The 13888-nt window shown below is 32.7% G+C and overlaps 5 protein-coding genes and 1 non-coding gene across 6 annotated transcripts; 3 read left to right on the forward strand and 3 right to left on the reverse strand.

Annotated features, from left to right (window-relative positions):
• Positions 1 to 346: 346 nt before the first annotated feature.
• On the forward strand, positions 347 to 3716 carry DFA_09191 (uncharacterized protein; the record flags this gene model as incomplete). The annotated part of the gene is made up of 7 exons (XM_004352565.1): positions 347 to 431; positions 529 to 799; positions 875 to 1078; positions 1175 to 1270; positions 1319 to 1567; positions 1653 to 2042; positions 2138 to 3716. The coding sequence occupies 7 exons, from the start codon at positions 347 to 349 to the stop codon at positions 3714 to 3716; spliced, it is 2874 nt and encodes a 957-aa protein (XP_004352617.1).
• Positions 3717 to 3793: 77 nt separating this feature from the next.
• DFA_09192 (uncharacterized protein) lies at positions 3794 to 4213 on the reverse strand (the record flags this gene model as incomplete). The annotated part of the gene is made up of 2 exons (XM_004352566.1): positions 3794 to 3933; positions 4006 to 4213. 2 exons carry the CDS (start codon positions 4211 to 4213, stop codon positions 3794 to 3796), a joined length of 348 nt encoding a protein of 115 aa, XP_004352618.1.
• A 170-nt stretch (positions 4214 to 4383) lies between these two features.
• DFA_09193 (uncharacterized protein) lies at positions 4384 to 5141 on the reverse strand (the record flags this gene model as incomplete). Its single annotated transcript, XM_004352567.1, has 2 exons — positions 4384 to 4917; positions 5109 to 5141. The coding sequence occupies 2 exons, from the start codon at positions 5139 to 5141 to the stop codon at positions 4384 to 4386; spliced, it is 567 nt and encodes a 188-aa protein (XP_004352619.1).
• A 615-nt stretch (positions 5142 to 5756) lies between these two features.
• On the reverse strand, positions 5757 to 5844 carry DFA_09194. Its single transcript is given in 2 exon segments — positions 5757 to 5793; positions 5808 to 5844. It is a non-coding gene; the product is annotated as a tRNA-Tyr (tRNA).
• Positions 5845 to 6599: 755 nt separating this feature from the next.
• pikD (phosphatidylinositol 4-kinase) lies at positions 6600 to 9623 on the forward strand (the record flags this gene model as incomplete). The annotated part of the gene is made up of 1 exon (XM_004352568.1): positions 6600 to 9623. The coding sequence occupies one exon, from the start codon at positions 6600 to 6602 to the stop codon at positions 9621 to 9623; it is 3024 nt and encodes a 1007-aa protein (XP_004352620.1).
• A 334-nt stretch (positions 9624 to 9957) lies between these two features.
• On the forward strand, positions 9958 to 13766 carry DFA_09196 (uncharacterized protein; the record flags this gene model as incomplete). The annotated part of the gene is made up of 4 exons (XM_004352569.1): positions 9958 to 11726; positions 11911 to 12544; positions 12615 to 12940; positions 13001 to 13766. The coding sequence occupies 4 exons, from the start codon at positions 9958 to 9960 to the stop codon at positions 13764 to 13766; spliced, it is 3495 nt and encodes a 1164-aa protein (XP_004352621.1).
• Positions 13767 to 13888: the final 122 nt, after the last annotated feature.

The raw sequence follows: 13888 nt of genomic DNA on the forward strand, positions 1-13888 counted from the left end.
ATTCGATTCATTCTATATGTTTATCATTGCAGTAGTAGGTCTATAAAGATAAATCTGGTGTGCCAAAGGAATAAATATCAGAACCAAAAAAAAAGATATTTTTAACAACACAACAACTTTTTGTTTATGAAAAGACACTTGAACGATGATTTCTTTTAATCGAGCCCTTTAAAGGGCGATAGCCTAGGTCGAAATTTCTTATGGTTACCCACAACTCTCCTAAAAGATCATCATTGCAACAAACTTCTTCTCCTCCTCCTCTTCTTTGATCTCTTTTTGATCATTCTATTTTTTACATTCAAAACAAAAAAAAAAAAAAAAAGAGATAATAGAGAATTAAAAAGAGATGAAATACCAACAGAGATTAGTATTGATCACCTTTTTAGTGACTATTGTTTCAATAGTAAATGCAACTTTACCAGATACTCAAGGTATATATATATATATATATATGTAAAGATTCTCTTCAATTTTCTTTGTATTAACTTTTTTATCATCCTCTTTTTATCCTCTTTTTTTATTTTATAGTTGCTGCATTAAATGCAATTGATGCAGCAATGGGAGTACCATGGAAACCAAGTCCACCAACATGTGGTTCAACTTTTAAAAACTCTGTTGTAGTTTGTGATTCTACAGAGACTACGGTTGTAGCCTTGTCGATTGACCCAGTTTTTACATCAACCACCATACCAAACATTTTGGATCAATTTCCATCACTCAAATCATTGTCACTTTATAATGGAATTCATAACTTATATAATTTAACAACTATTAGAAATCATCCTACCATTTCAACCTTGTATGTATAGAAAAAGAAAAAGAAAAGGAGAAAAAGAAAAAGAAAGATTATATTTATTTATTTTTTTTTATTTAGACAATCATTTGCAGGATCGATCAATGTTACAACAGATTTAACAACAATGTTATCATTGGATACACTTCATATTATTAATGGTTTCAATTCAGTACCATTGGTAAGACCAGGTTCATTAACCTATTTTCACTTTGTTAGAGCAGCTTCTCAAAGTTTGGCTGGTAGAATCCAACAATCTGTATTTTCTCCAAAATTAACTTATTTGTATGAAACCAAAAAAAAAACAGCTATTATATTATTTATTCATTTTAATTTATTAATTTTAATTTATTAATTTTAATTTATTTATTTTTAATTTAGCCATCTACAATCAACAACTGCTCAACCATGGTTAGAACCTTCAAATTCATATTTAAATTTTACCATTTTTGCAGATTGTCCAAATCTTGCTTATTTGTATATTCAATCAAATACATTGAGTATAGATTTATCAATTTTTTATAGAATACCAGCCGCATTAAAATCATTATCACTTTATGGTCTTGCCACTCCCAATAACCATACATTCCCATCCATTCAAGAAGTAGATTGGATGAACCTTTCAATGCTACGTTTGAATAATATTCAATTAAGTGGTACACTCCCAACTCAATTGTTTACCTCTCCAACTTTGAATACACTTCATGTTAGTGGTAATGCAAATTTAAATGGAATTTTAACAACTGATATTGGATACAATAAATTAACTTATTTGTATGAAAGAAAAGAAAGAAAGAAAATTAAAAAAAAAGAAAAGAAAACTCTTTTATTAATTTTTCTTTTTTTTCTTTTTTTATAGTGCAGCAGAAACTACAAATTTAACAGGAACAGTACCAACAAATATTATTGATGGAGGTTTATCAACATTAATGTTGAGAAATACAAAATTATCTGGAGCTTTACCTGGGCCATTTTTATGTTGTGCCGTTCAAAATCTTAAACCAGACAATGTAAAACCAACCTATTTATTTGATAATGCTGTATTTACCAATTATTTTGGACCAGATGCACCAAGATCATGTCAACCAGTTATCACTTCTATCGAACCATTCCCCATTAGTAGTAATTCAAAAATCACTATCAATGGTAATGATTTGGGTGATGTTTATCTTATTCAACTTATCAATTCAATTGGTGATATTGCTTCTGTTGGTTGTTTAAATTCTGAATCAAATTATTATAAATTAATGTAAAGAAAAAAAACAAAAAGAAAACAAAAAAAATAGAATAGAAGAAAGAATTAACACATTTTTAATTTTCTTTTTCTTTTTTTTTCGATTTTAGTTGTACAAATCCAAATATTCAAGGAATTGGAAATATAACATATAGAGTTATAAATGATCAAATACCATATCCAACAACTACAGTTGAATTTGCTTATGCAAATCCAAATATAACAAGTGTAACTAGAGGATCGACGTTGGGAGGTTTAATTACGATTACTGGTAAAGATTTGTTTGGTGATTTACCAAAGGATATGGAAGGTACTTGGGTCAAGATTTATGGTTCAAATTGTACACAAATCAGAGTATTGGAACCATTTGAATCGTTTGAATGTGTTCATGAAGCTGGAGTAACATCCAATGTTACCATTTCACTAGAAAACAAGGGATTGCTGAGCAACGATACATTGTCACCTAAATTCTTTTTCCGTAATCCTCTTATCATTTCCGCCACTGCTGTTTTACCAGACCAAGAAACCATCATTACTATTGCCGGTATGGACCTTTGGAATGATACTTCTATTGTCAGTGTCTTGATTGACGATGGATCAATTCCATGTACCGTCAAAACTGTCAATCACTCTTATGTTACTTGTCTTGTAGCATCCATGCCATACTCTGAAGGAACAAAGACTATTCAAGTTTCAGTCAATGATCAACTATCTGAAAAAATCCCATTATTCTCTTTTGTTGATCAAGTTGTTTGTCCTGATAATTGTGGTAACTCAGACTCTTCCTCGTCCTCTTCCATTTGTAGTAATGGGTTAGGATTTTGTCAATGTCCTATCAATACATTTGGTCCAGGTTGTAGTAGCAAACAATCCACCATTCAACCAGTATTTAGTAATTCATCTGCAATGATTCAATTAGAGACATTTAGCTTTTTCTTGCAATCGGTCATTGAAAATGGTGCTGAAACATTTATCCCAAAGGATCAATGGGTTGTCGATACAACTAGAGGTGCTTCATCAAGTTCCTATTTCTGGTCACTTGGTGGTAAATCTGTATTGGTTGAAATTGCAATGTCTACCGAACCAACATCTGCCGTGGTTGGACATTCTCAATTCCAAGTAGCTGCCAACACCTATACCTATGGTGTAACTTATACCTCTGCCATTCCAGTTACCAGTCTTGCATTTACTGTCATGCTTGAAACTTCACCAGAAGAATGTGATACCATCCCCGTCCAATACGCCACAACCAGTGATAGTCAAGGTTCTACTGTGAATGCACATTGGATGACATTTACCAAAGATGATTCACAATTCTATGCTAGATTCCCATTGGTGGCACAAATTGACAATGAACAAGGTTATCTTGTCAATGAACCACTCGTCGACGACACCAAATCATCCATCCTAAAGGTCAACATTCAATCTGACCAACTCATTACCACCACCTTTTTCCAATTCGACGCCACTCTTTTGGAGGCTCCAGAATCACGTTCCTATGACACCCAAGGTAGTTGTCCAGTTAAAAGTGACAAATGGAAGGCTATTGTCGGTGGTGTCGTCGGTGGTGTTGCAGGTGCTGCCCTAGCTGCTGCTGGTGCTTTTATCATCTTTAGACAACAAAGAAAGATTAATGATACCAAATCTCTTTTAGATAAAAAACTAAAAGAATTAAATCATGATCTCTAAAAACAAGAATAAAAAGAAAAAGAAAAACTAATTTGTACTACTATTTAAATAAATTATATCTATATTATCTATTATATTTAACTACCACGATAAGTTGAATAACCAAATGGTGAAAGTAATAATGGTACATGATAATGTCTAGTTGAATTGACAATAAAATCAATACTAGCCTTTGGGAAGAAATATTCTTTAATGTTTTGTGAAACAAAATATTCCTCTATAAAAAAAAAAGTAAATCAAAAAAAAGTTAATAACTATATGTATGTAAAGTTTTCTATTTCTTTCATACCAGTTTTAAAAGTGATTCTATAAAGTCCATTCTCTAGCTCTGGGAAATCTCTTCCTCTACCATCAGCATTGGTTAAAAGAGTTGTAATGATTTGATATTCTTCTCCTTTAATTTGTTTTTCTAATGTAACAGAGATACCTTGAGCAGGTAAACCATTTTGTGTATCAAGTACATGAGTTGATAATGTTGACTTTTTATCTGTTGACATTTTGTTATTATCTATCTATCTATCTAATTTAGAATTCAAATGATCATAAATTAAATTTTTAAAAAAGATCTTTCAAAACAAAAAAAAAATTTTTTAAACTAAAAATTAATTAAATAATTTAATTATTTATTTGATAGTTTACTTTTGAAACATTTGTTTGTTTTGTTTTTTTAGAAAGAAGTTTGTGATATACGACCAGCATTTTCAACCTTGTCCTTTGTACATTGATCGGTACATTTGATGGAAAAGGTAACCTTGGCATTAATGATCTTGTTGGTGGTTGGATCAAAGATATCGAGGGTCTTGCTGAATGATGAACCTATTGAAGTTGGAAGATGAAATGTTGCACTGCCTATGAAGTCATCTTTTAAGGCGTCTTTGTCCCAAAGTTGAAGGGTCAATTGAGAGCACTTTCCAATGTTGGCAGTAAAGTCGTTGGTGTAGTTCCAGACTGGGTTGAGAGTCTTGGAGACTGATGGGGTTTGGAGTACCCACTTTTTAGAAAAGAGGCCGTCAGAGACTACCTTTCCAATTCTGACGTATGGGTCGGAAAAACCATTGCTGTCGGTAGCCTTGTACAATTCAGCCTTTTCGACGGTCAACTCATAGGCCATCCAATTATCATAGATAATCTCCTTGGTTGGTTTCTTCTTTTTCTTGGCAGCCAAGTAGGCAAAAGGTCCTGTTCTTCCTCCAAAGTTTCCCTAGAAAGTAACATTAGATATATATTAGTAAAAAAAAAAGAGCCTTAAAATCAAACAATAGTTGTTGTGTTGCACTTGTAGTTACCTGTTGAACCTATAAATGTTGAAGAAAATTTTATGTTAGTTATGTGTTGTTTTTCACGTGATCACTCGATTGAGTTTGTATCGTAGGTCAGATGATGAATTCATACTTGAGCTCTAAGAATTTCTTCGTAGATTGACATGTTGACGGAGTGTGATGTGTATTTGTTTGATGAAAGAAATAAAGATGTGTGTTGTTCACTTGGTTGATGATGGTTGAGGAGTGATCAACTGATCAATATTTAAGCCTTGTCTGGAACAGCTACAAGTGCACTGATTTTTTTTTTTCGATTCTCCCACTTATCGCTATGAAAGATATTTTGGTGTGCAGTGGGCATATTCATCGAAGTATTTTATCATGTGGTGGGTTTGCAAAAAAAACCAAGAGGCAAAGGATTCATCAGTTTTGTGCTTTCAGACCCAATGAGGACAGACCCTCTTCGAACACAACTTTCCTTTGGGAATAATACTTCTATATGGGTTAGAGTGATCATTCATATTATAATAGACACCAAAGGGAACATAGGCGGAAAAAACAAGGAGTAAACACAAAAAAGTAGAATAATTTGGTTCAAACTTTAAAGTTACTAAATTTATCAAACATATTATGGATTTAATTCATAAAAAAAAATATATTTTGTCAATATCTTTGTGTGGTTTAAAATATAGCTTAAACGATAGGAAATGAGTTGCAGAGTCGAATGGCAATAGAATAACGTGATCGCGACCAGAGTAAAAAAAAAAAACTGCAAAAGGTATCCGGTTTGCCAGGATTGAACTAGCGACCAGCTGATGACTTTTTGATACAATCTACAGTCAGCTGCTCTACCACTGAGCTAAAACCGGCGATATTCCCCTTTATGGTTTTTCCCCTTTTGTACGAAAAAAATTTTTGCCCTTTTTTAGGCTCTTTTTTAACTTAATCAATGGTATTTTGCCCCAAAACCCCCTGGAAACCTATATATACTGCCCCAGTGATGAATATTTTGATACAAACTATTAGTCAGCTGCTCTACCACTGAGCTAAAACCGGCGATATTCCACTTTTTGGTTTTTCCCCTTTTGTAGGGAATAAATTCTTAGCCTAGACGCGTAGCTATGGGACTTGCCCTTTCGGACAGCCCGACAACCAGCAGCGTCGCATGACAGTTCACAATACTAAAGCCATTTCTCCAGTCAATGTCTATATATGTGCCACCAACATTTTTTTATTGACGATTCTCTACTTTACTTTTTACCTACAACAAATTAAATTATTATTATTTGTATCTGTTTACTTGAATTATCTGTTTGAATAGAAAATAAAGTGAACAACAAATAAAAAAAATAGGAGGATGAATAAAAAAAACAAACAACCCCTTTTCAAAAAAAAAAAAACAAATAAATACATAAAAAATGAATTAATTAATTTTTTGGGGGTTTGAAGACACACGAGGTGTTAAAAAAAGGTAAACCAAAAGAGCAATTTAGAGAGAGAAGAGAGATTAATAATACATATATCATATAATAATACATACGCATGAGTAAACATCAAACATTGTAATAAATCAATCATCACATCAGTAGCATTAGCAATATAGCATTTTTATATAGATCATTTCATGTCATCAACACCTCCTATTCCGATCCCGAGTGTTGCTGCTGGTAGGAGTATTGCATTTGACACTAATCTTCCAAATAGTTATCATGGAGATACAGCAACCTCTAAGCAACACAACGGCAACCATCATCAGAGATCATCATCAACAGACTCGACCAATCCAACTTCTACCACTACAACTACTTCAGCAACTACTTCAGCAACTACTTCTTCAAATACAACTATATCAACTACAACGACTACAACAAAAGATAAAGAAAAACAAGAGATTGAAAATTTAATTAAACTTTATAGTAATGGCAATCAAAAGATTGAATCATGGACAGCCATATCACATCTATTCAAACATTTAATGACTCCAGGTATAGTTGATTTCCTTTGTAATAAATTATATACACTTGAAGATCAAGATATTGATTTCTTTATAACTCAACTTTGGTATTGTATCAAGAAACTTTTAATCAAATCAAATCTATTTTTAATCTCTAATACTTTTTTTTTCTTTTACATTTTTAGTGTAATGTTAACAAATGAACCAAATGATCAAAAGACAATATTATCATCATTGGCTAAATTTGTAATGGATCGATGTGCCAAATCGATGAGATTTGCCATCAAATCATATTGGATCTTTCAAGCATTTGAAGAAGACGGTCATCGAAATATAGTAAACATCGAGACCAACGCACAATACCATCAACAACAACAACAACAACACGCGCAATACCAACAACATCAAAGACAACAAATTACCTCATCATCTCCATCAACCAGTCCAAACGCTACATCTAATAATAACGGACATTCAAACCATTTACGTAGAGTATTAAGTGATGATCATTTAGAACGTGATCATCAACTCAATAATAATCAAAATAATCAAAATAATAATAATACAACCGAATCAACTGTAAATAATAATAATAATAATCAAAATAATAATAATAGTAATATTGTAACAAGTAGTAGTTTTCCATCAACCAAGATATTTATAAATGGTGAAATGTTTTCACCAATGATGGATCCAAACAATAATAATAATAATAATAATAATCATACTTCTACCATTACATCATTTATACGTACACCATCAACATTTGAATTAATTGAAGCAAAAAAGGAATTGGCAACTAGATTAAGAGAGTATTGTGAAATGTCTGTGATTACATGTTCACGTCCATTGATTACTCGACCTAGAACATCGTCTCTACCATCACCTCATATACTCGGTTACTCACTTCCCAATCTTCCTCCACCTACAACTACATCCCCTGCTCCTTCCCCACCTCCTCCAGCTCCACCTATTTCTCTACCATCACCACTACTAGTAGAACAAACAACTCTAACAACCATTACATTGGAAGAAAAAGAACAACACACGGAACAAATGGAACAACCAGAAATTTTAATATCAACAAGTAATGTATGTCAATCCATTTCAGTTAACCTCTCACAACAAGAGACTGCCATACAAACTAGCAAAACACCACCAATCGAATCGAGTCAACCAGATTATGACTTTGAATTTGAAATATCAAAAAGTTATCGATGTGATTATCTCAATTCGATACTTTCCTTTGTTCAAACACTAGGCAACATTAGTAAAAAGTTGATTAGTGTACCGATCGATCTCCGCCAAGCCAAACTCAAAGATGAAATATCAATACTAAACATAAAGTTGCCATTGGGATTGTACTTGCCACTGGGTCAAGAGTCAAGGCATCATTGCATCGTTAGAATACCACCCGAGGAAGTTAAGATTTTAAATAGTCGAGAACGTGTCCCCTTTTTATTGGTACTCGAAATGATCGAGGGCGATGAAGAGGCATCGGCTGCAAATATTCTAAACATTGTATCTTCTTATCTACCATTTACAGTCAACAATAGTTCAATTGTAAATAGTAATAATAGAAATCATTTAAAATTGGATTTAATTAAAAAACATATTAGAAATAATAGTAATCAATTAAATTTAAATCAAGATAGAGATAAAGAAAAGGAAAAGGAGAAATCACCAACTAAAATAACTGAATCAACTACAACTCCAACTGCTACTACGCCAACAACTACTACAGCTACAACTACACCAACTTCTTCTGCTTCTTCTTCTTCTACTTCATCATCTACATCATATTCACATTTTAATTATCCATTTGGTGAATTATGGCAAGATAAAATGGAGAGGTATAGAAAGATATCACCATATGGAGATTTCCCAAGTTGGAAGATGGTATCGGTGATTATAAAGACTGGTGATGATTGTAGACAGGAACAAATGGCGGTACAGTTAATACGAAAGTTTCAAGAGATTTGGGTAGAGGCCAAACTGCCACTGTATTTACGCCCGTACGATATATTGGTGACATCTTCGCAATCGGGGATCATTGAGACTATTCCCGACACGGTATCACTACACAACCTAAAAAAGAATACACCCAACTATACGACACTACTCGCTTATTTCAAGTCTCAATATGGCGAGCCCCAAACCGAGGCGTTTCGCGCCGCACAAGCCAAGTTTGTAGAGTCACTCGCCGCCTACTCAATCGTCACCTATCTACTACAAGTCAAAGACCGACACAATGGAAACATCCTACTTGACAAGGAAGGCCATATCATTCATATAGACTTTGGTTTCATTTTGTCCAATAGTCCTGGCAACATGTCATTTGAAAGTGCTCCGTTCAAACTCATACAAGATTGGGTTGATGTGATTGGTGGATCGGCTCAATCCCCCATGTTCCTTTATTTCCAGGCATTGTGTGTACGTGGGTTCCTAGAGGCACGTAAACACTTTGACAAGTTTGTTTCATTTATCGATTTGATGATGACCGGTCCACGGATGTCCTGTTTTCAAGGTGGACGAGACGTTATCATCGACCAACTCAAACAACGGTTCTTCCTCGACATGACCGAACGCGAGTGTGGAAATCATGTCGAACAACTCATCTCTTATAGTCTTGATCATCGTGCCACTCGTTATTATGATTATTATCAATATTATTATAATAATATTTATGCTTAAAAAAAAAAAAAGACAAACACCAAATATTATATTTTTTTTTTAATAAACTATTTTTTAAAAATTGGTTATATCATCACAATGTATAGAACACATTGTATTGATTATCAATTTAGTTTATATATATACATACATACTTATACATATTTGTAGATAATTAAATAATCAGATTGAATGATCATCAATTTCCAAGAAAAAACTAGTTTTTCAAACCTTTGCATTCATTTAATTTCAATAATATTATATGCATAGGAGATACGATATATAGTTGAGATATTCAATCGATCATATATATATATATATATGATTATATGATTGAGTATTATTTCTTTATATCATGAATCAATCACATAGTAGTACAAGTAGCATTAGTCTCATCAATAATAATAACAAGAGAATCTGTGAGGATCCTCCACTTGTTTTAAAACATCATCATCAACAACCAATCTCATCGATTACCAACATCAATAATAATAATAATGGTAGAATTGACTTTATACCAAATAAGGCTATCAAGTCATCATCAGGTGCTTCGTTATCAGTTTCATCATCTTTGGTGAATAAGAGTAGTAGTGGTAGTAGGACTCCTTCATTAAGCTTAACTACAAATAGCAATCATCATCATGGTGGTGCAAGCTCAGCAAAGATACTTCCACGTCCTACTTCATTATTGGGTGGACAAGTAGTACTGCAACCTAAACCTCCTTCACCACCTAATATTAATAATATCAACAACAATAATAATAACAATAATAATAACAATACTATAAAAGGTAATGTAATTAGATCACCAGCACCAGCACCTCAAACCACTATCAAGAGGAGTTTATTGGATACCAACCGAGGATTAGGAGGAGTTGGTGTTATCTCAAAATCTATGCTTCCTATAATTCCTCCTCAAAATAATACAAATACAAATAATAATACTATTTTGAAATCAAGGCAAAATCAATCACCTCCACAACTTCAACTTCAACCTCAACAACCTCAACAACCAAAAATACAATCATTAAACATGAACCAATCGAAGAAAATATCTTTGAATACCTCAACTACAACTACATCAACTACATCAACAACATCACCACCTATTAATCAAATGAAACCCCCTCCACCTAATGTTAATAATAATATTGGTGATAATGATAGTTTTGATTTCTTTTTTGAAGAAGGTAGTCAATTTTGTCAAAATGATGTACCATTACCGTCAACTCAACATAAATTAAGTCAATTAAAGGAATTGATGGATAATATCAAAGCAGATGAAAATGATGAATTACCAGAAATGCAATTCATTCCAAATTATCAACCACCTCCAAGAAATTCATTAATTAATAGATCTTCACCAAAAAGAAATCAACAATCAAATAATAATAATAATAATAATAATAATAATCAAAATGGTAAAACCAAAAATAATAATAATAATAATAATAATAATCAATCATCATCATCATCACCTGAATGGAAAATGGGAGATCCAGATTCATTTGGATTAGAAATGGTACCATGTTGTATTCATTTGTTTAATTTATCAAAAGCAGCAGCTATAATGGAAGATAAAACAAAGTTTCTTTACGCTTGGCAAAAGGAGTTGCTTTGTAAACCTGGATTATTAGATGGAACTAGAAACTTTATATACTCTTTACCAACAAGTGGTGGAAAAACATTGGTTGCAGAGATTATACTACTTAGAAATGTATTAGAGAGAAAAAGAATATGTTTGTTTGTACTGCCATATGTATCGATTGTCAATGAAAAGGCAGATTCATTTAAATTGCTCTCTCAACAACTTCGATTCAAGGTGGAAGGATATTATGGTAATCAAGGGACAATCCCACCTACTAGTGAACCATCCATCCTCATTTGTACAATTGAAAAGGCAAATTTAATTGTCAATACAATGATTGAAGAGGATCGTATCATGGAGATTGGGTGTGTTGTGGTGGACGAGTTACACATGGTTGGTGACGGAGACAGAGGTGCGTTACTCGAACTCTTTATTGCAAAGTTGATGTATTCAACCAAAGGCAATGCACAGATTGTTGGTATGAGTGCCACTATACCCAATTTGGACGCATTGCAGAGTTGGTTACGTGCCGATCTGTATGAAAACAATTTCCGTCCCGTTCCACTCACCGAACACCTCAAATCGGGCACCAAACTGTTCAAAAAAGTCAATAATAAGCTTGTCGATACGAATCAGACAGTACCAAACGACGACGAAGAGTTTTTTGGTCCAACTGATCAAAAAGACGATACCCGAACATTGCATGTTGGTGTTTTGTAGTAGTATCAATGGTACAAGAGATAGAGCCATTAAACTTGCAAGAAAGCTTAGATCACACACTACCAAAGACACTGATGGCAACGACATTAATATAGCAGATATTAACCGAGATAGAAAGAATCAAATTAAAGCGCGATTACAAGATTCGCTGGGAACACAACAAGATCAAGAAATGATATTCGAGGCAATTGATATGGGTGTTGCATTTCATAATTCTCAATTGTCTGGAGAGGAACGTGATATTATTGAAAATGGATTTAAAGATCGTGTTATCAATATTCTCTGTTGTACATCTACACTTAGTGCAGGTGTCAACTTGCCAGCTAAAAGAGTGGTCCTCACATCAACTAAAATGGGGTTTGATGATATCTCTGTTAGAACCTATCGACAAATGTGTGGTAGAGCCGGTAGAGCTGGGTTTGACTCGAATGGTGAAAGTTATTTATTATCAAAAGATCAGAAACTTCCAACAAGATTAATGACTCAAGAAATGGAACCTTTAATTTCTGGTTTCAACAAGGAACCAGCAGCAGTAGAACAAAAAAATAATAATAATAGAAAAAATAATCAACAATCAAATTTAAATTATGAAAAATTGGCTATTGATTGTATTTCTAGTTTTATTGCAAATACTGTAAGAAAAAAAAAGAAAAAAAGAAAGAAATATAAAAAATAATTAATACTTTACCTTTTCTTCTTTGTAGAAACATCAATTATTGGAATTTTTATCATGTACATTTTATTTTAGATCGATAAGAGTACCACAAGATCATAATGGAACAAAATATGAATACATCAAAGGAAAATTGGATGAATGTATGGGTGTTTTAGAAAAAGAAGGATTTATTCAAAAGAAAATAATAGATGGTGATGAAAAAAAAGTAGATGACCGACATGTTTTATGGGAACCAACAGGTTTAGGTCTTGCTACATTTAGATCAACTTTAAACATTAAAGAAGCAAAATATTTACATTTAGAATTGGATAAAATTCAAAGGAATTTTAATTTAAAAGAAGAATTAAATTCTTGGTATGTAAAAACAAAACAAACAAAATATATATATAAATATTAATATTAATTTTAAATTAGTTATGTAACAACACCAATGTTTGGATCAGGATTAAATATAACAATTAATTGGTCAAACTTTTATACTTTATTTAAAGCATTTGATCAAAGTAGAAAAGATGTGGCAAATCGATTAGGTATTTCATTATATTATATTGAATGTCATTGTGATGAGGAAAAGACAAATGACGTTTATAAAATGGAAACGAATACCCCTAATATCCGACAGATTCACGTTAGGTTTTATTTGGCAATGGCATTGTCAGAGTTGATTCAAGAAAACTCACTTCATTATGTCGCCAAGAAATATGGAATCCCACGTGGTAGTCTTCAATCGACTATGCAGTTTTGTGGTACTTGGGCATGGATGATTGTCACTTTTTGCAAGAGAATGCAATGGTATTCGTTTGAAGCTGTCATTTCAGAGTATGTCAAGAGACTCGATCACGGTGTTCGTGCAGAGGTTCTTCCATTACTCGAAGTCAAAGGTATTGGAAAGGCTCGTGCAAGAGCACTTTACAACGCTGGTATCAAAACTTGTAAAGAAATTGCATCAATCGATCCAGGTAGATTAGCCGAAAAATTTCCAAAAGTATTTGATCCCCATTCAGCAAGAGATATCGTACAATCTGCCAAACGACTTTTAGATGTTCAAGCTGCCGAATTAAGAAAACAAGCTGATCTATTATCTGGAAAGACTGATAATGAAATGGATGGTGATAATAATAATAATAATAATCGTGATCGTATTGCTGGTCTTGGTCATGCTGGATTATTTAGAAATTAAAATCGAATTCTGTTTGACAAAAAAAAAAAAAAAAAAAAAAACGAATCACACGATCGTGAAAACGAATCATTTTTGTTGTAAATATCTTTATTTTAATTTAACATATACACAAATAGAATAAT

This window comes from Cavenderia fasciculata, assembly GCF_000203815.1.
Source record: "Cavenderia fasciculata unplaced genomic scaffold Scf_EU5ZYIE01DZOHE-5, whole genome shotgun sequence".
NCBI classification, from domain to species: Eukaryota; Evosea; class Eumycetozoa; order Acytosteliales; family Cavenderiaceae; genus Cavenderia; species Cavenderia fasciculata.